This window comes from Curcuma longa, chromosome 11 (genome assembly GCF_044706935.1).
Source record: "Curcuma longa cultivar G26 ecotype Majalengka, Jawa Barat chromosome 11, ITB_CL_G26_1.1, whole genome shotgun sequence".
In the NCBI taxonomy this organism is placed as follows: Eukaryota; Viridiplantae; Streptophyta; class Magnoliopsida; order Zingiberales; family Zingiberaceae; genus Curcuma; species Curcuma longa.
Genome location: NC_133871.1, coordinates 5,422,795 through 5,445,494, shown reverse-complemented (window position 1 = coordinate 5,445,494; position 22,700 = coordinate 5,422,795). Strand labels below are relative to the sequence as shown.

General features: G+C 39.8%; 4 protein-coding genes across 8 annotated transcripts; 2 read left to right on the top strand and 2 right to left on the bottom strand.

Annotated features, from left to right (window-relative positions):
• The first annotated feature begins 182 nt into the window (after nt 1-182).
• On the top strand, nt 183-10,635 carry LOC141842318 (vacuolar protein sorting-associated protein 45 homolog). Its single transcript, XM_074730525.1, has 13 exons — nt 183-436; nt 3,355-3,550; nt 3,636-3,715; nt 4,213-4,440; nt 4,581-4,706; nt 4,807-4,887; nt 4,991-5,132; nt 5,215-5,393; nt 7,221-7,376; nt 8,723-8,830; nt 8,898-9,019; nt 9,157-9,288; nt 10,174-10,635. The coding sequence occupies exons 1-13, from the start codon at nt 347-349 to the stop codon at nt 10,229-10,231; spliced, it is 1,698 nt and encodes a 565-aa protein (XP_074586626.1). The 5' UTR covers nt 183-346; the 3' UTR covers nt 10,232-10,635.
• An 881-nt stretch (nt 10,636-11,516) lies between these two features.
• On the bottom strand, nt 11,517-13,559 carry LOC141837955 (iron-sulfur assembly protein IscA-like 1, mitochondrial). Of its 3 annotated transcripts, XR_012602603.1 has the most exons (6): nt 13,451-13,559; nt 13,236-13,367; nt 12,905-13,146; nt 12,043-12,160; nt 11,755-11,945; nt 11,517-11,678 (listed from the first exon to the last, which is right to left on the bottom strand). XR_012602603.1 is itself a non-coding variant. In XM_074725331.1 (5 exons), exons 3-5 carry the CDS (start codon nt 13,092-13,094, stop codon nt 11,840-11,842), a joined length of 414 nt encoding a protein of 137 aa, XP_074581432.1. In that variant the 5' UTR covers nt 13,095-13,146; nt 13,236-13,367; nt 13,451-13,559; the 3' UTR covers nt 11,517-11,839. The 3 variants fall into 3 exon arrangements, 2 of the variants coding, with proteins under 2 accessions (XP_074581432.1, XP_074581434.1); XM_074725331.1 differs by having other exon boundaries at nt 11,517-11,945; XM_074725333.1 differs by having other exon boundaries at nt 11,517-11,945; nt 12,905-13,107.
• A 1,088-nt stretch (nt 13,560-14,647) lies between these two features.
• On the top strand, nt 14,648-19,336 carry LOC141837954 (uncharacterized). 2 transcript variants are annotated; one of them, XM_074725329.1, is made up of 4 exons: nt 14,648-16,250; nt 17,896-18,983; nt 19,103-19,161; nt 19,275-19,336. In XM_074725329.1, exons 1-3 carry the CDS (start codon nt 15,117-15,119, stop codon nt 19,140-19,142), a joined length of 2,262 nt encoding a protein of 753 aa, XP_074581430.1. In that variant the 5' UTR covers nt 14,648-15,116; the 3' UTR covers nt 19,143-19,161; nt 19,275-19,336. The 2 variants fall into 2 exon arrangements, with proteins under 2 accessions (XP_074581430.1, XP_074581431.1); XM_074725330.1 differs by having other exon boundaries at nt 19,242-19,323.
• Nucleotides 19,337-19,634: 298 nt separating this feature from the next.
• LOC141837952 (tubby-like F-box protein 5) lies at nt 19,635-21,849 on the bottom strand. Of its 2 annotated transcripts, none has more exons than XM_074725327.1 (5): nt 21,709-21,849; nt 21,037-21,573; nt 20,840-20,927; nt 20,589-20,721; nt 19,635-20,516 (listed from the first exon to the last, which is right to left on the bottom strand). In XM_074725327.1, exons 2-5 carry the CDS (start codon nt 21,403-21,405, stop codon nt 19,865-19,867), a joined length of 1,242 nt encoding a protein of 413 aa, XP_074581428.1. In that variant the 5' UTR covers nt 21,406-21,573; nt 21,709-21,849; the 3' UTR covers nt 19,635-19,864. The 2 variants fall into 2 exon arrangements, with proteins under 2 accessions (XP_074581428.1, XP_074581429.1); XM_074725328.1 differs by having other exon boundaries at nt 21,037-21,526.
• Nucleotides 21,850-22,700: the final 851 nt, after the last annotated feature.

The following is a 22,700-nucleotide window of genomic DNA, read 5'->3' as shown; positions in this document are numbered from 1 at the left end:
ATTGTGCAAGGTCGTTAAGGTACAGATTCCACCTTGAAAAAAAAAATCCAGCAGCTAATATTATTATTATTATTTATTTCTTTAAATCCTATAAAAAATTATAAAATATTAACAATTAAGTACGCCAGGTGCTCGCGGGATATGTTTATTTTGACCTCCAGCTTTCTCTCCAAGTAAACAGAACCAACCCAAGGAAAAAAATCGCGTCTGTCTCGTTTTCACAGGAGACCCTTCGTCTGCTCCGGCGGTCAGCTTCCTCCGTACGCCTCCCCACTCCGTCACCGCTGCAACCGAGGTAACCACCTGATTAGCCGTGTTTTAGCCGTGTTCTGGTGGTGAAAAAGAGATGGTACTCGTCTCTCTGGTTCGTGACTACATCGGGCGGATGCTGCAGGACATCCCTGGAATGAAAGTCCTCGTCCTCGATTCCCAGACGGTACCTCTCTCGTGGAATCCTTTTTTATTTTTGAGGTCAGGTAGCCATGGATTGTTCGAAATTTTTGGGTACCATAAGTTCATAGATCTTACTGCCTTCCGCCATGCTTTACGGATCCTCTCCATTTGATGCCTCGTTCATCTGCTTGCGTTTTCTAGATCTATTTTTCCTTGGCCTGGATCGGTTCGATTCTCATTGCTCGAATGTCTTTGGTTAGGTTAACATGACTGATTTCTTCAAATTCGAGCGGTTCATGCAAGGGAAGGGTGCCGCCCCCCTTGAAAGTCTTCCAATTTGAATAGCTTAATTGCTGTAATCAATGTTCGAATTAGACATTTAAAAATGAGATTGAAGCACTATTAGAAGTATAATTCCATTTTATTGTTGCCACAATAGCTTAGAGTAAGAGTTGATTCATGGGATCTGTTAAAATCAATTCCCAGGCTCTGGATAGAATCATCTGTTGATACTGATTCTCTGTAGATATCTGGTACCTTCTTCAGTAAACATCTTTTTTTATCTGTTAATTTTCCTAGATATTCTAGTTTATCTGATCGAAAAATAGTGATAGCTTCTCCTGCATAGCAAGGCAGCCTAGATTTATTTGGGAATAGCAAGCTTCGCCTGTATAGCAAGCTTAGACGTCCCTAAGTTACTGACTTAAGGTGGATTGCTCTGGATCTTATTATTGTTAAGTGGAACTCTATGCTCCTTGCACTACAATTGGAAACTACTGTATTGATCTAGTTTTGACAATATCAATTTGTGTCATGGAAAATTGCAGTTATATGTGCATCAATGCAGCCATTAATTTGTGGAATTCATCAAGAATAGAAATAATTATCATTAAATTCACCTACAAGAAAGTGTTTAACCTTGTAAATTTGTGGGCTTTATTCTCACCATGGTTAACCTGCAAAATGGATTACCTGGTTAAAACGTTGTCACAACTAGAAGATTAGCTCTTCTCGTTAACAGTGTACTGTCCATTCTTCAAATGCTGCAAGGTTTAAGGCAAGGCTCCTCTTTATAATGCTAATAGTTTCCTCATAGACTGGGGCATTGTGCTGCGATATGTACTTGCTACAGTTTATCTAGATAACAGTCTTAGCATCCTCCAATTTGCAGATGAAACCTTATTTTTTCCATTGTTCATTAGGAATAGATTGGCGCTTCTGCACCGTTTAGTGGGCTGTGCATAAAATATCAAAATTCTTCGCTTTTGTATATTTGCAGCAACTTACCCAAAGACAGGAGGCTGACAGAGATTTTGGAGTGCAAAGTTTGTTGAGTTCTTGTTTACTTATGTGTGATTCCAACTTGGGTTGAGGAAACCTGATTGAGTATGTTGGTCAAAATTATAGTTAGAACAGTGCTAAGGTACTGCTGTGGAAAACAACCCTCTCCAAAGGTGGCATCAGAAACCTGGTCAATCCTGTGTTTTATCACATCATTGGATACCAAGGATTCAATTTATTTCGGCTTGGATCATTGGCAAAGTGGATAACTTTAGACAATGTCTTCTCTGGTCCCATGAAGGTTCTACCACCGACACCATGCGAAACTTCGTTATATAGGACAGAGTTTGCTCAAATACTGTTGGTGGATTAGAAGTGGTCTACTTTTTTATTTGTAATAGAGCAAGACTATGTAAACAGTGGTAATTGATCCCCTCACACAGCATAATATTGCCATTGAAAAACATCACCAAGCTCAACTACTTCCAAAGGTAGTGTGGGACCACTGTCAAATCCTAATTGCAGTTGGTCTTTCATTTGTCATGTATTTCAATCAGTTAAAAGTGTACGTGCATGGTTTAGAATTTAAGCCTGGAAAGGGGGTGTGTTCAAGATTTTGAGATGACTACTGGCATCAAAACTCATTACTCCTTGACCATTTCCATGATGTCTACAAAGCCTGTGTTGACAAAATATATAATCTCACCATCATTGATATAATGGGTTTTCAGTGGAACTTCACTTTACTGTACGAATAAGGGTCCCTTGTCTTACACAATTTTAATGGGCAGCCAAAGAATAGACACAGTCACAGACAATATAGTAACATGGAGGTGGAATGCTTCCTCGGATTGACAATTTACAATGCTTATAACATAACATAATACAGATGCATTCTAAATAACTAGTTACTGTGGGTTTGGTGGAGAAAGGATGTGCTTGCATGGTGCTACAAGATAAGCTCTAGGATTCACAATATGTTCTCTGCAGAGGTGAGACACAGACACCATCCTCTTTGTCTTTGAATGTTTCCAAGCAAGCAAAATGTCATGGATCATCCTGGTGAGTGTTTTTAGCTTCTCTACTCAGCAATGCACGCAAATCAACGTATGATACCCACTCTATGCAAGCATTTGTTATATTTCCATGAACTCTGGTTCTTTATTGAGGAATGAAAAGAGCAGATTTTTCAAATCACATATCCAACAAATTCACACTGCTCAGACCTTGGGATGTCGTGTTCCAATTGTGGAAGCATTGGTGAAAAGGCCCATAAAGAAGTTGTGCTATGAAAGGACAATGAATACTTCAAAGAAAAGAAAAATCAGCCAATTTTCTTTAATGGGAGAAACTAGTGGGCGTTTGTTATGTTTTGTTTTCAAAAATTTGTTGGTCTTTACATGGCTGCTGCTTTGTTTTTCTTTTCCTCTGATTTGTTGACTGGACTGTTTTTGATTCTCTATTAATGTTATACCCTGGCAGGCTACTTGAACTGCCTGTTAATCTCTTTGTTAGATCTAATAGGAAGGTTGAAATTGTTTAATGTTTCTTTTAGGGAAGTGTGGAATATTGAATCTATGTGTGATTGAGGGCAAGTATGATTTCATTGGTAGAAAAAAGTTTTTTATAATCTAGTAAGAAATTACATGCTTATGTCGCATTCCTGATTGTAATGTGCAGGTCAGCATTGTAAGTGTTGCCTATAGCCAATCAGAACTACTCAAAAAGGAGGTGTTTTTAGTGGAACTTGTCGATTCCATGTCAAAGGAAACGATGACCCACCTAAAAGCAGTTTACTTTCTTCGCCCGACAACCGAGAATATTCAGAAATTACGACGTCAATTGGTCAATCCCAGATTTGGAGAATATCACTTGTGTATGTGTTCTAGATTCTTAAAGAATAACTTCTTCAATTTAGAAGTTATATATCATAAAAGCTAGTAGCTTCGTACTTTTTGTAGTTTTCTCCAACATTTTGAAAATTACCCAAATTCAAGTGCTCGCTGACTCTGATGAACAAGAAGCTGTCCACCAAGTTCAAGTAAGTTGCATTTACTCGTTATCTTCATATTTTAATTATAGTATTTTAACCTGATTGCATGGTAACTAGTTAGGATATGATCTTTTACGAAGTTGTTATATTTTACAATTTCATTCCCCTAGGGATATCCACTATCCAGTGATTTTTTCAGCTACTTGGATAGTGGATTATTTGGCTGTACTAAATAAAAAACCAACTTGCAGTGATTGATTTTTTTTCTTAAAAAAAATTACCACCAGGCCAGCCGACTGGTTTTAACTTGCAGTGATTGTTGATGTTGCTTTGATAATACCCCAAAATAGAAAAATCCTGCTTCCTTAAACAACGGGTAAATGTTGCTTTAATCTACATGTTTATTTTCTGAAGTGAGTTCTTTCCACTGAAATGGGAGTTTGGGGACCTAGGATAATATTGTATACGGTCTTTTGGTTTTCTTTACCTTATGCTTTAAGTATTTAATCCTTACCTGTGGTAACATCACTTATTTTGACCTTCAGGAGTTCTTTGCTGACTTTTGTGCCATAGATCCTTACCATTTCACTTTGAACATGCCAATGAATCACATATACATGCTGCCAACTGTTGTGGATCCTCCAAATTTTCAAAGTTTCTGTGATCGAGCAGTGGATGGTATTGCTGGAGTTTTCTTAGCACTCAAGCGACGCCCTGTTATACGCTATCAGAGAACCTCTGATATCGCCAAGAGAATAGCACAAGAAAGTTCAGTGAGTAAAGTTCTAGCCATTGTATAATAATTGCATTGACACCTTCTTTTGTGTGACATCCTTTTGTCCTTTGCTTCTAACATATGTTTTTTTAAAATTTTATAATGTTGTTTCTAAGTGCTAACCCATTAATTCTGCAGAAGCTTATGTATGAGCAAGAAACTGGTTTGTTTGATTTCAGACGCACAGAATTCTCCCCTTTGTTGCTTGTAATTGATAGGAGGGATGATCCTGTTACACCCCTTCTGAACCAATGGACTTATCAAGTAAGAATGATAATAAATTGAGCCCAAGATTATGCTTATGCCCTGGTTATTGATACAATTCTCTCTTCTTTTTTTTTAATTCATTGTATACTCATGACAGGCAATGGTTCATGAGTTGATTGGAATTGAAGATAATAAAGTAGATCTGACGAACATTGGTAAAGTTGCTAATGATCAACAGGTTGCTAAATCTATCATCTCTCATTTATGTTTGATTTTTATATACGCTTACGGTATCTTTCAAATTTTTTTTAGGAGTATTGCTGACTTTTGAATTGACACAGGAGGTGGTGCTCTCATCAGAACAAGATGGCTTTTTTAAAGCTAACATGTATGAGAATTTTGGAGATCTTGGAATGAATATTAAGACAATGGTGGATGAGTTCCAGCAGATTGCAAAGAGTAATCAGAATATTCAGACAATAGGTATAGATTGGCTAGTGTTGTCTCCAATTAGCTTTGCAATTGAAGAAGACTAATAATTGATACTTTGGATGCCTTTTTGTAGAGGATATGTCAAAATTTGTAAACAACTACCCTGAGTATCGAAAGATGCAGGGCAATGTTTCAAAGCATGTAACATTGGTTACAGAAATGAGTAGAATTGTTGAAGAGCGAAAGCTCATGACTGTTTCACAAACGGAACAAGAGCTTGCATGTAATGGTGGACAAGCAGCAGCATTTGAGGTATTTCGAACATGTTTCTAACTTTCTACAGTATATTAATATTTTTAAAAACCTAAACTAGTAAACTGAATTAGGCTAATTCTGGAATTTGACCATATTTTCTTTGTACCACCAACATGGACTTCAGATCACTATTTGTTATTTACCATTTGAATACTAATACATTTTTGCTGAGTTAGTTTCATGTTTCTCTAAGAGCAAAAGTTACTCTGGTGTTGTCCTAAACTCCATTATTGTTTCTTTTCTCCTTTATGTTATTTACTTTTCTTGTGCAATTTCAGACTGCTGAACTTGCAACTAATTCTTGAAATCATGTTGCTCATTTGTGTTGTAGCAGAATGCTCTTTTTAACGGCTATATTTTCTCCAGAAATCCAGTCGCTATCTCATGAAAAAACATATTTTTAATAATTAAATTAGCTAAAGCACAAAAGAGTTTAGTATGTTTTTTTAGACATCATAATTGTTGAATTGTTTATGTCATGACATAGTAAATAACACAAATTTACTATACAATTAAAAGTACATTTTTTAATAAAAGAATGACAGAGTTAACAACACAATCTACTCATCCTCTCATATTAAATCGATGCTTACCACATATACCTAAGAATGGTCAGCTATCAGAGATACAAAACAAAAAATGGAGGACAACAAATCACAAATTACAAAGAATGAGAAATACCAATTATCAAAACTATCTCCGCATGACCGTTGCAGAGGAGAAGCAATTCCCTGAAGCTGTTTTCAAGAATAATCAGGTCAGTCAACCTAGAAAGCATATATAAATAAAGTCTGCACTTGATGAGGGAGGTTCTAAAATGCCAAATCAGGAGCAGGTTGAACCAATTTAGTTAGCATTGCTGTAAGCAGCACCTCACCAAACGAGCCATATAGATGTAACCAAGCTGGAGAAAATGAAGACTCTTAAATGAAAGCTGTAAGGCCCTTCCAACCAGTTCTCAACAGATAGATAGCTTGTCCAAGGTAATATAAATAAGTGATGCAGAAGCCTCTTACCCAATTAGTAGTTGATGGATGAAAGGAAAGGTGAGCAACCAGATTCTTCTGCAGTTGATAGAATCTGTTAGTGCACAAAAAGCAGGATGTGTATTAAGCTTACCATGCTATACAAGCCAATTTTAAATGTGGATCTTGACCATGGAAACAGTCAACCACCTCGATAAATCATGGCTCATCAATAAGTTTGCCAACAAAATGAAGCTCCATGAAATTAGATCAAGGTTTGAAGTTTGAGCTAGATTCATTTAAAGTTCAAAAGAGACTTGCATATTTAGCAATTATTCCTTTTTAGGGAAATATTTAGAAGCTTACTTTCTTTTAAGATTTTCTTTTAATGAAATTATCCCCCAAACCAAGTTGTTTACAGTACTTACTGTATGCTTTTATCATGAATCCGCCAGTTATGCAACTAAGGGGCCTCGATCAAAAGCCCAATTCATATTCAATTTCTTTCTTAATCATAGTATATTGTCACAATGATGATTGGGACCCATGATTATTCTTTGGGTTTGCTGTGCAATAATACGACAAGAGACATAAGTTGAGAGATCAAGTTGCTTCAAGTTGTACTTGTCAACACCAATGCTTAGGAATTTGTATTCCGGAAATGTGCAATTTAAGGTTTCTAGCCAGCAAATGAAGGGTACTTATTAGTTCTCTGTCTGGTGGAAATTCACCAAAATTCCTTTCTACTTCTGTTATTTTGACCTGCCGAGCCTTGCAAAGGAGCTTAAGTGGAGTGACTGGTCTGCTAGTCATTTTTGTTAATTCGATAGCTGAGAGCAGTTTATATAACATTTCACAGGCTGTCACCAATCTTCTGAATAATGAAGCTATTTCTGATATTGATCGTTTGCGGCTAGTAATGCTGTACGCCTTGCGATATGAGAAAGAGAGTCCAGTTCAGTTGATGCAGCTCTTTAACAAATTAGCTTCTCACTCTGCGAAATATAAGCCTGGGGTAATGTCTGCATGCAAATTCCTTTTTGCATTAAGCACTAGATGTTATATTCTTTAATATGTCGTTTAATTTCATTGTATTTCAATTTTCAATACTCCAAAATTTTTCTATTTCCTTAATTTTCTGGTTTTGTTGGGCTTGCATGAATGACCAGTAATAGTGCATTCATATTAGTTGTCATGTAGGTATAAATTGTTTACAATCATTAGAAAGTGTCGCAAAGTCTCCTGGCATCTGCGTTCCTCCATGGCAACCAGATGCTATTTGTTCTGATTGTAATTGATGAATATTTTTTGACTCCAGAGTCCAGATTTTAAGCATGATGATAAAAGTTGATGCTTTATATAGAAACTCAGTATATATAAATTTCTGCCAAATATCATGCAGCCAATTCTTCTCATGTGAAATATCTTCCTATCTCAGTAACATGCACTTTTTATCATTTCTTCTAAGTTAAGCTAGTTCTTAGATTAATCCTAGTACCCTATCTAACCTTTTTTGTTTATTATGGCGAGTTGTGTAGTTGTTTAGAAGCCACCTGACACAATCAAAATTTGCGATTCTAATAAATTATCAAACCTAGGATTGGTTGGCGTTAGTAATCTCTCCCATGTTATTCATGTTAGTCTACTTTGTTGAGGCTCAACATGCTTTGACACACTTTATCATGTGTCAAAATATGCCGAATTGAATTCAATTGGAATTTGGCTAATGATATCTTCACAATGTATGTTATTTGTTATATTGTAACTTGTTTATCTAAAATTTTAATTCAAGTGATTATTTAATTGCTAGTATTATTTTTTAATGTAAATAAGTTAAATGATAAGAGATTGAGTAGAATTCGTTTGAATTTATCTTCGCCCGCTTCAAAGTGTGTTGAAGTGTGTCAAACACTGACATAGCATGGTACAACAGAATTTTGATTCCCATGAGTATTGGATTCATTTTTGAATGTTGCATGTTGAATGCCTGCGCATTATGGTGCAATAATAATTTAATTTAATTCACTATAGTATATTTATAGATGTAAATAAGCTAAGGATAAGGGATTAAAAAAAATAAATAATCTTAGTTCAGAATGTCTGGGCATGGGACGGTACTTCAAACCTTGGTTCAAATTACATTTGCTTTTCATCCTGGGTTCTCTGCATTTCATGTTCATCCTCCTTGCTAGTATTAAATCCCTTTTAATACTAGTATTCAGTATTAAATCCCTTGCTAGTATTTTTCATCCTGAGCTGCATATACATAGTCTGTACTTCAACTAGTATCAGTATTTATGTATCTATCCCTTTTATGTTTATAAGATACCATATTCAATAAGCCGTATGTTTTGATTGCAGCTTGTCCAATTCCTCCTAAAGCAGGCAGGGGTTGATAAGCGAATTGGAGATCTCTACGGGAATCGTGATCTGTTGAACATTGCTCGTAACATGGCTCGTGGGATTAAGGTTTGCCAATAGCAAATTTACCTACTGCATCTAGGACATCTTGAATTTGGAAGTTATTTTGTCACAGGGTGTTGAGAATGTGTACACACAACACCAGCCACTTCTGTTTCAAACTATGGAAAACATCATCAAAGGACGACTGAAAGATGTTGATTATCCATTTATCGGCAATCACTTCCAGCAAGGGAGGTTAGCATGGATCCCTTTTTAGGCCTTGAAATTCAAAGTTCCACAAAACTAGCATCCTTTATAGTTTCACACAAGCATGGATGAATGTTTCCTTTATTGTTCTTCTCTTGTCTGATATTCTGATTTCTACGATGCAGACCTCAAGATGTAGTTATTTTCATTGTTGGAGGGACGACATATGAGGAGGCACGCGCTGTTGCCCTGCACAATGCTTCGAACCCTGGAACACGTTTTGTACTTGGAGGCTCAGTTGTCCTCAACTCCAAGAGGTACAATGTTTGCATTTACTTACTACCTGGACTTTTTCTCTTATCATGAACTTCATGTAATTAGCTGCTTGCTGTTCTATTTCCCCGACTAAGCAGCCTACCAACCTGTCCATCAACGGCTCCCATCGACATAATATTGACCAAAGTTAAGGATTTTGTACTTGGGAGCTTGCGCCTAGACATAATGCTGATATTCATGTGAAACATAGTAGTAGCATATTGGTCTAGATGCTAGTAAATGAGGAACTATATCTGAACACATTGCAAACATGGCCAACGAACCAATCGAAGTTGCCTCGCCTTTGCTCTGGCATTGGCTATCTTAGTTCTCAGGATGTTTTGGCAATGCTGTTGTTGATAGAGATGCTTCCGTAACGTACTATGAAATAATATATACTAAGACATCATCTTCATCATTACGAAGCTATTTCAGCCTTCAACGATTTGGTATTGGCAAGAAAGATGTTATCCCTCCACAACAACAATCAAGTCTTTATCCTATTAAGTGGGATCAACTATATGGATCCTCCTATGTCATTGAGCTCAATTTCATATTATATCCTCATCTATATGAAAATAAATTTTATCATATTCTATCATTGCTAAGTCTTATTGGATCTCTCTTTTCTTTGATTAATGTGTATTTATCATGGTCTCACATTGTTTAACTTGGACATTTATTGATCACCTATATACATATTCATATTATGTTAAATACATCTCTCAGAGTTTTAAGATTATGCACTCTCACATTTTCTTTTTCTTAAGACTATTAATAAGATTATTTAACCCCCATTCAATCAGAAATTGGTACCAGCTTTAACATGCCCTTGTGATGTTAAAAAATCTCATAAGATCTACTACCTTACGTCTTTCCAAATGCAGGTTCCTAAGAGACCTGGAAGAGGCACAAACAATATCGCGCACGAGTCATGCTGTCTGAACTTGGTGTTGAATACCAAAGGGCTCGGTAACCGTCCAACCTGCACCGGATAAGAGATAGAAACAATGGAAACTCTCCTTCACTTAGCATGTTAAAAGACCTCCTAATGGTTTTGCAGTACACCAAGAACTCCAATGGAGATACAAAATGCTCCATAAAAATCGCATGGGCTCGACGAATAGCTTGGAATATTATTTTTCCTTGTATTGTTTTAGCCTTCAAAATTTATCTAACATTGAATCATCACGGCAAAAAATATTGAGAGGCTTGTTCGTGCAAGTTCTGGTCAGGTCAGAATCTATTTGCTGCTTTACTAGGTCAAGTTTTTGATTGAGGACCTTTTTAAGCTGATACAATTTTCACCCACTGTCGAGTTAAATTTTAGTATATTTAATTTTTTTTCAGTTATCGTGTTTTTTATTAATAAATTTATTTTGCTCCTAGTTAATGCTTAATCGCCTTCCATATTTGAATAAGTAATTATATTAGTTCAGTAACATAGAGCAAAGGGCTCCATATACTTTGGAAGGGATAAATCAGGGGAGGTTTTATCCTAATGCAATGATCAAAATAAATATCTATATAGATATCAACTTAATTGTGGAGGTTTTAATTTTATATCATTTTAATAAAAATTAGAATTCGTCACTTTAATGGTTTTATAATCATCTATAAAAAGATAAATAAAAAAATTACAATTGATCATTACAAAGGAGAATATTATCTCAATTTTGTTAAAATTCGATTCTTATCTACTTCAATAAATTTATCTCACAGTAACCAACTCCATGAACTTCAATTTTATATCATAGAAACATAGTTAATTAGTTTGCATGATTGTTATGCTAAATTAAATATTGGTATCTTGGCCTTAATAGGCACCAATATTCATTTGGCCTTAATAGTCTTTATATTTTTAAGACAATTAGCTGCATATTTGAACACTAAATTGCAAAAGTTTATAGCAGTAATTCTAAAACAGAAAATTGAGACAAATTCACTTAAGAGTATCATTCTTAATTTTCTTTAAATTAGATGAAGAATTAAGGTATATATGAACAAACCTATTAATAAATTATTTACTAACTTTGTACATGATATTAACAAGAGAAGCTTTTAAACTGAGTACAAACTTTTACTGACTGAGCCAAAGTCATGTATCAGGCTTTATTTGCGAAATTCTATGCATTTAAAGCACTAATGCAGTGACAATTCTAACATGACTATGCAAAAGCTAATTATAAACTCAATTTCAGTTTTAGATGCATTGCAAAAGCTATACAAGGGCAATAAATTAGTTTAGACTTCAGGAGAAACTTTAGGAATGCTCTTTGAGTCTTACATATCACAGATGCCTCGTTATAGCAAAATACCTCAATGTCATTCTACCGGATCAAGATCCTTATGATGATATCCACACACACATTTTCTCTTTGGTATGATAAAACTGTATAAGGAAACAAATGGAGTTGAGAATCTTATCCCACATGAAAAAATAAAAAAAACTTGAGTCGAGTAGGTGCCTTCAACTGTTTGATGCCACCGAGTGGTGCCCCGTTTAGTTAGTCGATAACTATAACATTCAACACCTGTTAAACTAGGATAATGTTATTGATGAGTTGGTTTAGCATTTGGAGTCTTGCTTGTTGTCATAAAGGATTCTCCACATCCGCATTGCCCTTTTGAGTTAGGATTTATGAAAATGAATTCCGACCTGCAAGAGAATAGATATTTGAGATCCTGGTTTGTGAATGAAGAATGCTGAGGAGGCAAAATATTTGAAGGCATCCTGAAATTCAATTAAAGCGTACTTCAGTGAATCATCAATGTAATCCATCTTCGTTCCGATTACATGCATAAGAGCTTTTGGATCAACTAGTATTTTGACACCCTTGTCTTCCACCAGTTCATCAAATTTAGCCTTTTCATCTGCAGACAGAGTGCCATCATGTATGGAATCCTATACTGTTTTGTCAACTGTTTCATTCAAAACATTCTAATTTGAAAAATCTACCTCCTGAACTTCTGCCTTTTCAATTTACATTCCAGACAGCTAATCATGATATAAAGGACTTCAGTAAATGCAGGCTTTTCGGTTTATGTTTATGAATTGAAATAAACATGAATCAGAATGTTAACATGGCTACTTAAGCATTATTTTACAGATTTAAACATAACTAGGAAAGCCCATGTTCATGCAAATATTGTACTAAAAAGCATACCTAGACTGGATTCTTTCCTACTTGACCTCTTGAGATAAGAGCAGCCGAGCATAACTATCGTGGTAAAAGAACACAACTGTATGCATTCCCAATGAATTTGTCTATATCATCTCAATCTATTCTCTCATTCTATCAACACTAGAAGATATATTTAATTGCTCTTGAATATCAACAATAGAAGATACACTCAATCTATTCTCTCATCCATTTTAGCAATACAATTACCCTTTCAAAACAAACAAATGATTGAGCTAAATAGAATCAACAGGACTAATCAACTGAATGAACTGGAAAAATAACAGTCACTATTGCTGTTTTACCTCCAACAAAAGAGGAACAAAGATGAGAAAAATCAACGAGACAATGGTTTCCAAAATCAAAGAAGAAACTAGAATTTCTAAGAAAAGAAACATTGCAAGTAGAAGGCCAGGAGAAGACAACAGCAACATACCAGCGTAGTTAAGGGTGTAAGACAGGCCATTGCAACCACGGGCGTTGACCCCGAGCCGGAGATACGGCCGCTTACGGAGGTCGAGCAGGTGGCGTATCCTCGCCGCTGCCGCATCGGTCAGCGTCAGAGCCTGCTTACGAGCTGCACGCCCGACCACCTCCGCCGCAGCCTTCAACGCAGAGGACGTCATCTTTTCCCCCAATCTGGCGAAATTGGAAACGAAAAACCTAGAAAAATTTTGTCTGAAATTCCCTACCACATGTTAGTCCCCACTCTCCGATCAATTCCATGACCAACGATGGGCGATTCATCGAGCACCATGAGTTCATACCTCTGAACGAGAAACCAAACAATCGCGTCGAAGAACAAGCTCTGCCTCAAACAAAATCCAAGCTTTTGCCTCGGATTAGGAGATTAACATCGACGACGACGGGAAGAAGGTCCAGCAATCGACGTCGGTAGCCTTGTCAAAGGATCGGAAACCGATGGAATCAAAGCAAGAGAGAAAACCGAAAGATTTGGCAGACAAGCGAGAAAAAAATATACCAGATCCAGAATGCGATGAACAGGAAGAAGAATCAAGATCGAAAGGGGAACGAATTATCCTCAGGCGATCTCGATTGAAGCCCGCTCCTTTCTCCCCTTTCGCTTCTCCTTCTGGATTGTTCCATCTCTTATACAAGAAAAAAAAACGGAGACGGCGTCCAACTTCGCCAGGTTGTCCCAACTTTGTCCACGTGGCGCGTCTCTGTTGGCTGCACAACTTTGTCCGTGTCACGCGTGAAAACAAAGCCGAAACTTAAAAAAGGAAAAAAATCAATTTTGCATTTTACATTTTACCACTTCTTAATATTGTAATTAGAAAAATAAGCACGACTGTCGGTTTGTTTCCTTTTTATCTATTATTCTATCATCGAGTTTGATATTATGCGCGACTCTCGTGCGCGCCCGTGCGCGACACAGCAATCCATCGTCCATCACGCAATCACGCATAGTCGCCGTCCAAATGTAGGAATGCACAGTGTTCTGCACCCGACCCCGCCGTTGCTCTCATCGCTACTGCCGTGCCGCGATCGGGCGCAATTGATACGTTGCTCGTCGGCGTGTCAGCCGATATCGGATTTCAGCCGGATTGTAGTCGGAATCCGACATAATTTGATCGGAAACGCGATTGGCAGTGGCGCGCGTCAGTTTTTGACCAAATCACGGTCGGACTCCGACCAAATCGCGGCCGAGACCGACTGAGGAAGGACCGTCGTCGCACGCCGGTCCTTCCTCGACCGATCTCCGATTACGATTTAGCCAGAATCTGGCTGCGATTTGGCCGAAAACGACGCGTGCCACTGTCGGCCGCGTTCCGACCAAATTGCGTCGGATTCTGACCACAATCCGGTCGGAATTCGATGCCGACCGAAGCGCCGACAAGTGGCGCATCGATCGGGCCTGAGCCGGTGGCCAGACGGCGTAGCGGGGGGCAGCAACGGCAATGGATCAGCTGTGTCGCGCATGAAGTCACGCAGCGCAGGTTACGAATATATCAAATCTCATTCTATCATATAGATACTTATGCAATTTAGTGAATAAGTACTAAAATTTTATGGTTGAGTACTTGAGTGAATGCACCAATTCGATCCGAGTGATAGGGTTTGAGCGCACCAATTCGATGTGCTTGGTAAGATTCAACCACCGGAGTCTGGATCAGGGAACGCCGCCACTCCCAATCCATTGGTGAAATTGATTGTTTATTGATTATGGAAGGGAGCGATTGATGCGACGCCGGGATCGATAGGAAAGCTCCTCCTCAACCCAACATCAATCCTGGAAGAAGCAGCCAAGCGAATCATCGCCGCCCGCCTCTAGATGCTGCTGGCGGCGTTCCTCCCTGCCATCCGCCTGCCGCCGCCTCTGAAACCATCCCTCCTGTTTCCGCCCTAAAAATCCCATCTCGACCCTCGGCATCGGTCAAAGTTCCCGCCTCGCGAAGAATCCGACGGCGTCGGGGTATCGAGGTGTCGCCGTGCCGGAGTCGAGTAGCTTCGCAGCTTTAGGGCCAGGAAAGGGCTCTCTGCTGCCGCGTTGGGCTTTGCAGAGTGTCGTATTCTCTCTCAGGAGGCCCGGCCCATTTATGATCCATCGAAGTTCTGGAGCGAGGGCCAGGATGATTTTTTAAGCGAACGATGGCGCTGCTTCGGTCGTGACTACGAAGAAGAGAATGGCCGCCATCTTCTCCTCCGCGCTCGGATTAGGGTTCAAGAGGGAGCAGGTTCTGTTGCTTGGGCTTTGGCGATCCACCGTGCGATCACTCCTCGTTTCCCGCTTCCGTCCTAACGCCCGGGTTCTCATCTCTCGGGTCGCTTTCGCCTCCATTGCTCAATCGCCCTGTCGTCCTCTTCCTCCTCCTCCTCGGTCCCTCCATGGTCATCCTTTCGTCTCCGGAAGCTTCCAACTTGTCGAATCTAATCCATCTCGCGTCCTCCAATTGGCCACCCCACAGGCGGAGGAGGAGGATGGTCCCTTGACTGAGTTCCTTCCACGCTTTGTTTCGGCCATCCGTCCTAAGATCATCGATGCTTACCCCGGCATCCCCAAGGAGACTGTTAACTTCATACTGCTCGTTATCTGCCAGAAGGTTGTCGCCTTGATGGATTCTGCTGCGGTTGCTGAGGATTCCTCTCTCGAGTTCAGCGAGGGCATGCGGAAGACCATTGTGGAGGTGAGCAACTCCGTGCAACAGGCCATGAGGCGGGACCGGATGAGGGATGGTCTTAAACAGTATGTCCACCCCGAGGAGGTGGAGGAGATGTGCCGGTTTGCAGCGGATATTGGCATCCGTGACCCAATGCTTCGTGAGCTACGATTCAAGTGGGCGAGGGACAAGTTAGAGGAGGCCAAGTTCTACCAGAGACTGGATCAGATTTGGGAGCAATCTCAAAAGCAAGAAGAGCGAGAGAAAGCTGCTCCTTCGCCATCTGGTACGGGTGAACAGAATGCCGCTTTGTCAAATGAAAATGGTACGACGTCAAAGGCGGCTTCTTTGCCACAAAGAGTAGGCAAGATCAAGTTCGAGTTATATGGTTTAGGTTTGTCGAGTCCCGAGTGGGCGGAAGTGGCTCAGAAAGCGGCGGATCTTGATGAGGGTTACGTGCCTGGCGAGCCACAGGAACAGTTGCAGCCTCTGGAAGGGAAATGTAGTACGGTTGAGGTCAGAATTCTGTCATTGAATGCAGAACGGGATGATCCAGCATCATTGTTAGAAGAATGGAAGGAGCTCCTCCATCCAAAGAGGGGTGATTGGCTTGCATTCCTTCATCGGATCAAGGAGAAAAATGCTCTTTTGTACATGAAGGTCAGTTCTTTCCCTTTCTAGTTTGATCATCATATTTCTGTATTCACTTTGTCTTAGAAGATTCTTTAGGTCAACCAAACTCTTGCATCAGATAGTTGTCATTTGTTGATTCCTTAAAAATAACATAATAATATGTTAAGTTGGAAGTGGAACATGTTTTCATTTCATCATCTATAACTTTGCTTAGCTAAATTTGCAAATGAGAGTATGTAATATTAAGGCTACTTATTGGTGGAAAGAAGTTTTTCACCCTATTGAGTTTGGTTTTATCATAGTACGAACCTAATACAAAGAAGTTACTGATCTTAGTTTCTTTTATCCATATTGTGTCAGAGATCTAATGGTACATTCTACGACCTTTTAGCCTTGTTTATAAAGCGTTGTTCTCACTTCCCATACCCATTTTAAGTTTTTGTCCTGTGCTAGTGCAAATATATTAGCCTTCATATTAATAGGAACTAGAATATATTTCTATTCTGCCCAAATGAAGTAGCTAAAGTTGAGCCAAAAAGTCATAATATAATCATATCAAAGTTTAAAGCATGTGATATGTTTTAAGAAGTGAGAATATTTACTGGATTTCTTTCACTTTTTCTCTTTAATCACTTCAATGCTATCAAGACCTGAGGCAGACAATGATGATGGTGTCAATAATGATCATCCTATTGCTAAAAGCAGTCGACAAGGGAATGTTATATTGTCCATTTTGGTTCAATTCTACATGATTCTGGCACTGAGCATTGAGTTGCATCCCATTTGATCAAGTTATTATCTTCAACGAAGAATAGTGGAATATTTGTCGGTGATATGTTTTTATAACAAGTTTATGTGGTGATGATATAGAAAAAAGTAAGACATTTATGGGAATAAATTCTCCATGACAGAAGTGAAAGGATGAACGGTATAGTTGCCACTCGATGTTATGAAATTTTGTTCTTCTAATATTATTGGGTCCTGATGAGCCTTTTCTTTAAGAATTAAAATTAAGAATGAAACTTTAAGAATGAGTTATTCCAGATCAAAGTTGTCTCCATGATTCAAGTGAAACCTCATCAATGTCCCTTATTGTCTGAGATTGGTGCCTTTTCTTATACAATATCCTTGTAGCTAAGTTTTTAGAAAGACAAATCATTTGCATATTTACATAAATCCTGGTTAGCTAAAAGATTGATTCTTTACTTTCTGATCCATAATAATTGGTACTGACCCGGTACCCTTTATTTTTTTATGTAGTTACTACAGGCTTTATTTTCTTCATCTCCTTCATGTTCTTTATCCCGGATGTGCAGATGATCTAATTGTAGAATTTGTCCATTATAACAAAACAAATGAAACCATTAATGTAACACAATCATTGAATTATGACCTCATTAGGATCTCTATTTCTTCAATGAACAAGACTAATGACCTTTTCGGTCATGACAGATTCATGTTTGTGATAGTGATCAATCATGAAATGGTACATGTATTGCAGGACTTGTTTTGTTTGATTAAATATTTTGAGAGCAACTTCAGATCGCCCTAAAGTGGAACGATTGGATCTGAAATATGTTTTCTTATACCTTTTTGTTTACGCAAATTTACATGTTTTCATTCTGAATTTTGGAGTGACTTGCATTCATGTTTGTATTTGCGTGAATTGTAGATTGCTGAGCATCTGTTGAACGAGGAATCTTTTGAAGCAAACATTCGGGATTACTCTAAGCTTATCGATGCCTATTGTAAGGAAGGTTGCGTTGTTGACAGAATTCTGAAGTTGATGACTGAAAGGAGCATCAAGCCTCCTATCATTTCCCTCATTTTACTTCACTTGTGTAGCAATCGAGGAAACCTTGATGCTGCAAAGGAGGCCTTCGAAAGTGCGACGAGGGAAGGTTTGAAGCCAGATTTGAAGGTTTACCATTCGGTGATCGCAGATTATCTGAAGGCCGATCTCTCGAAGGGAGCAGCAGAGAAATTAGTGAGAGAAATGGAGGCCATAGGTGTTAAGACCACAAAGGAGATATACATGGAGCCATTGAAAGTATTGGCAGAGTTTGGCTTAATTGAAGGCGCACAAAGAATGGCAACCACTATGCAGTTATCTGGTATGCAACCGACCTTGGAGTTGTATACCTTGCTTGTGGAGGCATATAGGCAGGCAAACGACCCCGACAATGCTCGGGGCTACTTCGATCACATGATGAACTCTGGCTTCAAGCCAGACGATCGATGCACGGCCAGCATGATAGCTGCCTATGCTAAACAGAACCTCTTTGACAAGGCCTTGGATCTGCTGTTAACCCTCCAGAAGGATGGATTTCAGCCAGGGATCGCGACATACACCATCTTGGTGGACTGGTTTGGCAAGCTACAGATGGTTGAAGAGGCAGAAGCAACGTTACAAAAGATAACCGAGAAGGGCGATGCTCCTTTAGAGGTTCATGTTAGTCTCTGCGACATGTACTCCAGGGTTAGTCTCTGCGACATGTACTCCAGGGCATTCCTCGAATCGATGGCCTACAAACATCTCAAAATTTTGGAGGCCAAGAAGGAATTGTTGCGAGCTGATCAGTTCGAGCGGATTATAAGTGCTCTTATCGCAGGACGACGATTGGACAATGCCGAGAGGATGCACGAGCAGATGGTAGCACAGGGCTTTCAGCCGTCGGAAGCCATCTCGACTGTGCTCAGAAAAGCTCAGTTGATGCTGCACCGCAAACCACCAATTACCAAAGGTGGAGGAAAGCCACGGTAAGAGTCATTTTGTGTTGCAGAGAAGTGCAATTGCCGTTCTTTTTGTTACAATTATGGTTTGCATGTGTATCATGCTGTTGAAGTAGTTTAAATTACCAATTCAAGTTCTTGAACAGGTTGAACAAAATCAAAGTTTTCCAGGCGAAGAGATCGTGATTCTTGCATCGAGTTTAAGGTACTAAATAGTCTCTTTGGATAGAAAAGAAAAGGCTTTCGATAGTTTGAAAAGGTTTTGAAGCTTTTAAAACTACACAGGTGTGAATTACTGACTACTCCCAGTTGATACAGGAAGGACAGGAAACCGATTGACTGATGCACATCAGAATTGTGATCCGGAGGATCAGAAGAAAAAATAACTTGAATGGGGGAAGTACCAAAGAAAACCTCGACATATCTGAATTCAAATGCAAATGCACGAAAAAAAAAAAGATTAGGTACAAAAGCCTCTTCATGTATGTGAACCTGTGGAGAAAATGGAAATCGCAAAGAAGCTATTGAGGTCATTCCAATAAACTCTAGAAGAGCAGCTAGCAAACAATTTAGTCAGTCACAGCCATCACATAAGCTAAAACCAAGGCAAGCCAAGTTCATGTGGAAGCAAGAGGTTCCAAAAGAACAAGGAACAAAAGACTTTTCTTAGCTGCAATGTTCATGAGAGTTTCTGTGATCAGGAGTTCACATGATCTTATCGACAAAAGCATATTACATGCAATTAATATTTCAACACACAATCACTCACTCCCTCTGCAAAAATCTCAAACTGGGAAAAAGACAGCAGCAATTGATATTCTTTCATCGTAAAGTTAGTTTAGATATAAGGAGGCAAATAGTTTGGAGAGGATGAATACATGGGTTCACCTCCATTGGCACCACCCCCTTCACTCGCATGCTGGCTTAGTGTCGAAGCTCGTCAAGCAGATAGCAAATGCCTGAAATGCAGAGAGTGGATATCGGTAATCCATGGTAAAGATGTCCTTTCCGATCTTCCCGAACTGGAGAATAACAACTCTCTCTTGCTGAGCCAGAGTGATGTTGCTGGAAGAATCCACTGCTGCTACAAGCTGAAAGTTCTTGACAGAAGCCACGGTTACTCGTCCTCTGAAGTTCAAGCACCAGCACTGGAGTTGCTCGTGCCATCTGGGGGCCTTGTTTTTAAGAACAAGCTGCGGCGGCGGTGGTGGCGGCGCACAGGAATCAGCGAGGTCCTTGTCATTTACAATTGGGACATCAAAGGTGGGTTGATCATTAATGGTGTGAATGAAACTGGAGGGTGCTGGGACACTTCCACCTTCCTCGACAGAAGATGCAGGAATCGAGTGCATGGCGCACTGGATTCTTCTCGGACCTCGCGTTCGGAGGACGTTGAGTTCGTAAGAGATCGTAGCTACATTGTAATTGCCGGCGGTCAGCCTCGGTGAAACTTGCTTGGAATTGATCCTTCTTCGGTTCGAACTACTGCTCGAAGATGCTGCAGCATTGTAAGGAGGTTGGCTATCATAAACTGTGAACTTCGTTCCAAGAAAGTTTGACCTGATCGAGAATTCTGATGACTATTAGAGAAACAGGAAGAAAAATGTAATGAAGTTTTAGGTTGTTTACTACCTCACTTTCCCAATATAGCTGCTGCTTGCCCGAGAGAATTCATCGGCCGTCAATGAGATCACAAAATCAACGCTCGTTGCTCTTCTGATCTTGCGGGCGGCGAGCAACAGCTTGTCATTCTGCACCTGTAGTGCTGCGAACGAGCATGAATCATAAACTAGTTTGAGAACATCGTTGAGTATTCAAGAAATTGACACAAGAACGATGAAACAATCGAAAGAAGGAGCCATTAGTTGGGGGAATTTGCTTACAGGGGCTCAGACCGAGGTACAATCCGAAAGTCGATGTAGATCTCACCCTTCTGATGAAGCACTGAATTGGATGATCTCTTGGAGCAGGCTGTTGTTCAACATACAGCAGAAGAAGAATTCGAGCTTTCAGATACGAAAAAGGAATGGATTCAAGCGGCGAATGGAGAGATGTTTGAGGAAATCTGAGAAAGAGGAACCTGCTTCAGGGAGATAGGGAAGGTGATGCGGCCGCATTGCTCGGGGGGCTTGACGACCTCCATGGTGACGCCACGCCACGAGCGGCACACAGCGGCGCAGCCGAGCAGGTTCCTCCTCGCCGGCCACGACGCCTCGCTCTCGTCCACCCGCCGGATGACGTCCAGCAGCAGCTCGGGCGGCAGATTTGCCCACCTTCCCTGCCGCTGCTCCAGCCTCGGCGGTTGCGGCGACGGATCCCCCCGGCCGTGCAAGCTCATCGTCCCTTTCGTGGTTCCCCCCGCGCGAACCACTCTCTTGGACATGCTTCCTCCGCGGCCGCCGTCGTCTCTCTTCTCCTTCAGTTCACGGGCGAGGCTTTTCAACGGCATTCCGACCGACCGCTCCCGAGGCTCAGATCTGAGAAGTTCTAGGGTTTGCAGCTCCCCAATAGATCGCCTCTTCGCCTTGAGTCAAGAAAGATCGATGATGTCGCCATCGAAGCCTCCTCCCCTACGAAGAACCACCATCCCAGTTACTATCTCTCTCTCTCTCGAAATCTGAAGCAGAACAAGGTTATTCGACATTAGAAAGGAACGGAACAAATGACAACAAAGATCTAATCTCCGCTTCTGATCCGATGGAGACAAATCAGAGGCGGAAATCTTCAAGCTTAAGAACAAGAACCTACTCACCGAAAGATGGGAACCTTTTCGAACTCCACCTTTTACCTTCCTCCCTTTTTCTCCGACAAAGCTAAGGAGCGATGGGGACAAAAAGGGAGATTCCCCCACCAAAAGGCGAGATCTTTTGCCGGATGCCGAAAGTGAGGGAGAGAGAAACCCCAAGCTCGACTTCCCCTCCTCCTCCTCCTCCTCCCCCTTCCGAAACCTTATCAAATCGAGAGAGGCGGACAGAAAGCTGAAAACCCTGTCCTGTTCCAGCACTCCTCGATCAAATGGGAAGAAAACATCGGCGGAAGAAGAACGATCGAAACCGCTTCCATGCCGAAAAAAGGCTCTCACCTCCGCCTTCCTGTGAGCTGGATCCACACGCCGCTGTATACGCAGACGCCTGCAGACTGCAGTTCTGTACATTATCAAATTCACAAAGATTCATGATTAATAATGGAAGCGATAAACAACGACGAAAAATATGATCTCGAGATTGGGTTCGAGCCTCGTCCGAAGACAAACAGAAAGAAGCTAATTTGGAAAAAACGAAAAAGAAATACGAGAAAGAAAAGAAAAAAAAAACGCAGCTTGTGATCCAACGAATAGGATATAAAGATCTTCGCTTTCTTGTTGTTGCTATATACATTCGTTCTTTAGCCTTCACAAAAGTATGAATGCTACTATTCTAACGTTGGTGTCCGGAAGAACACGAGTCTCGCTGCCGTTATGCTTCTTTTTTTCTTCCCCTTTAAAATAAATAAATATGGACAGAAATTATAAAAGTACCTTTTTAATATAAAAAAGAGATTCTATTTTAATTTATTAATAAAATAATATTCTACCAGCTAAATGAACTTAAATCTATTATAACTCAAAAATGATTTATTCAATTTAAATTTAAATAATTCGGTTATTAACCTATTGATCATCCCTAATTTGAATCTACTTATACTTTTTTTTCTATCTTTTTGAATTTTTTTATGTTTGTAATAGTTTTACTAACACTAATACAT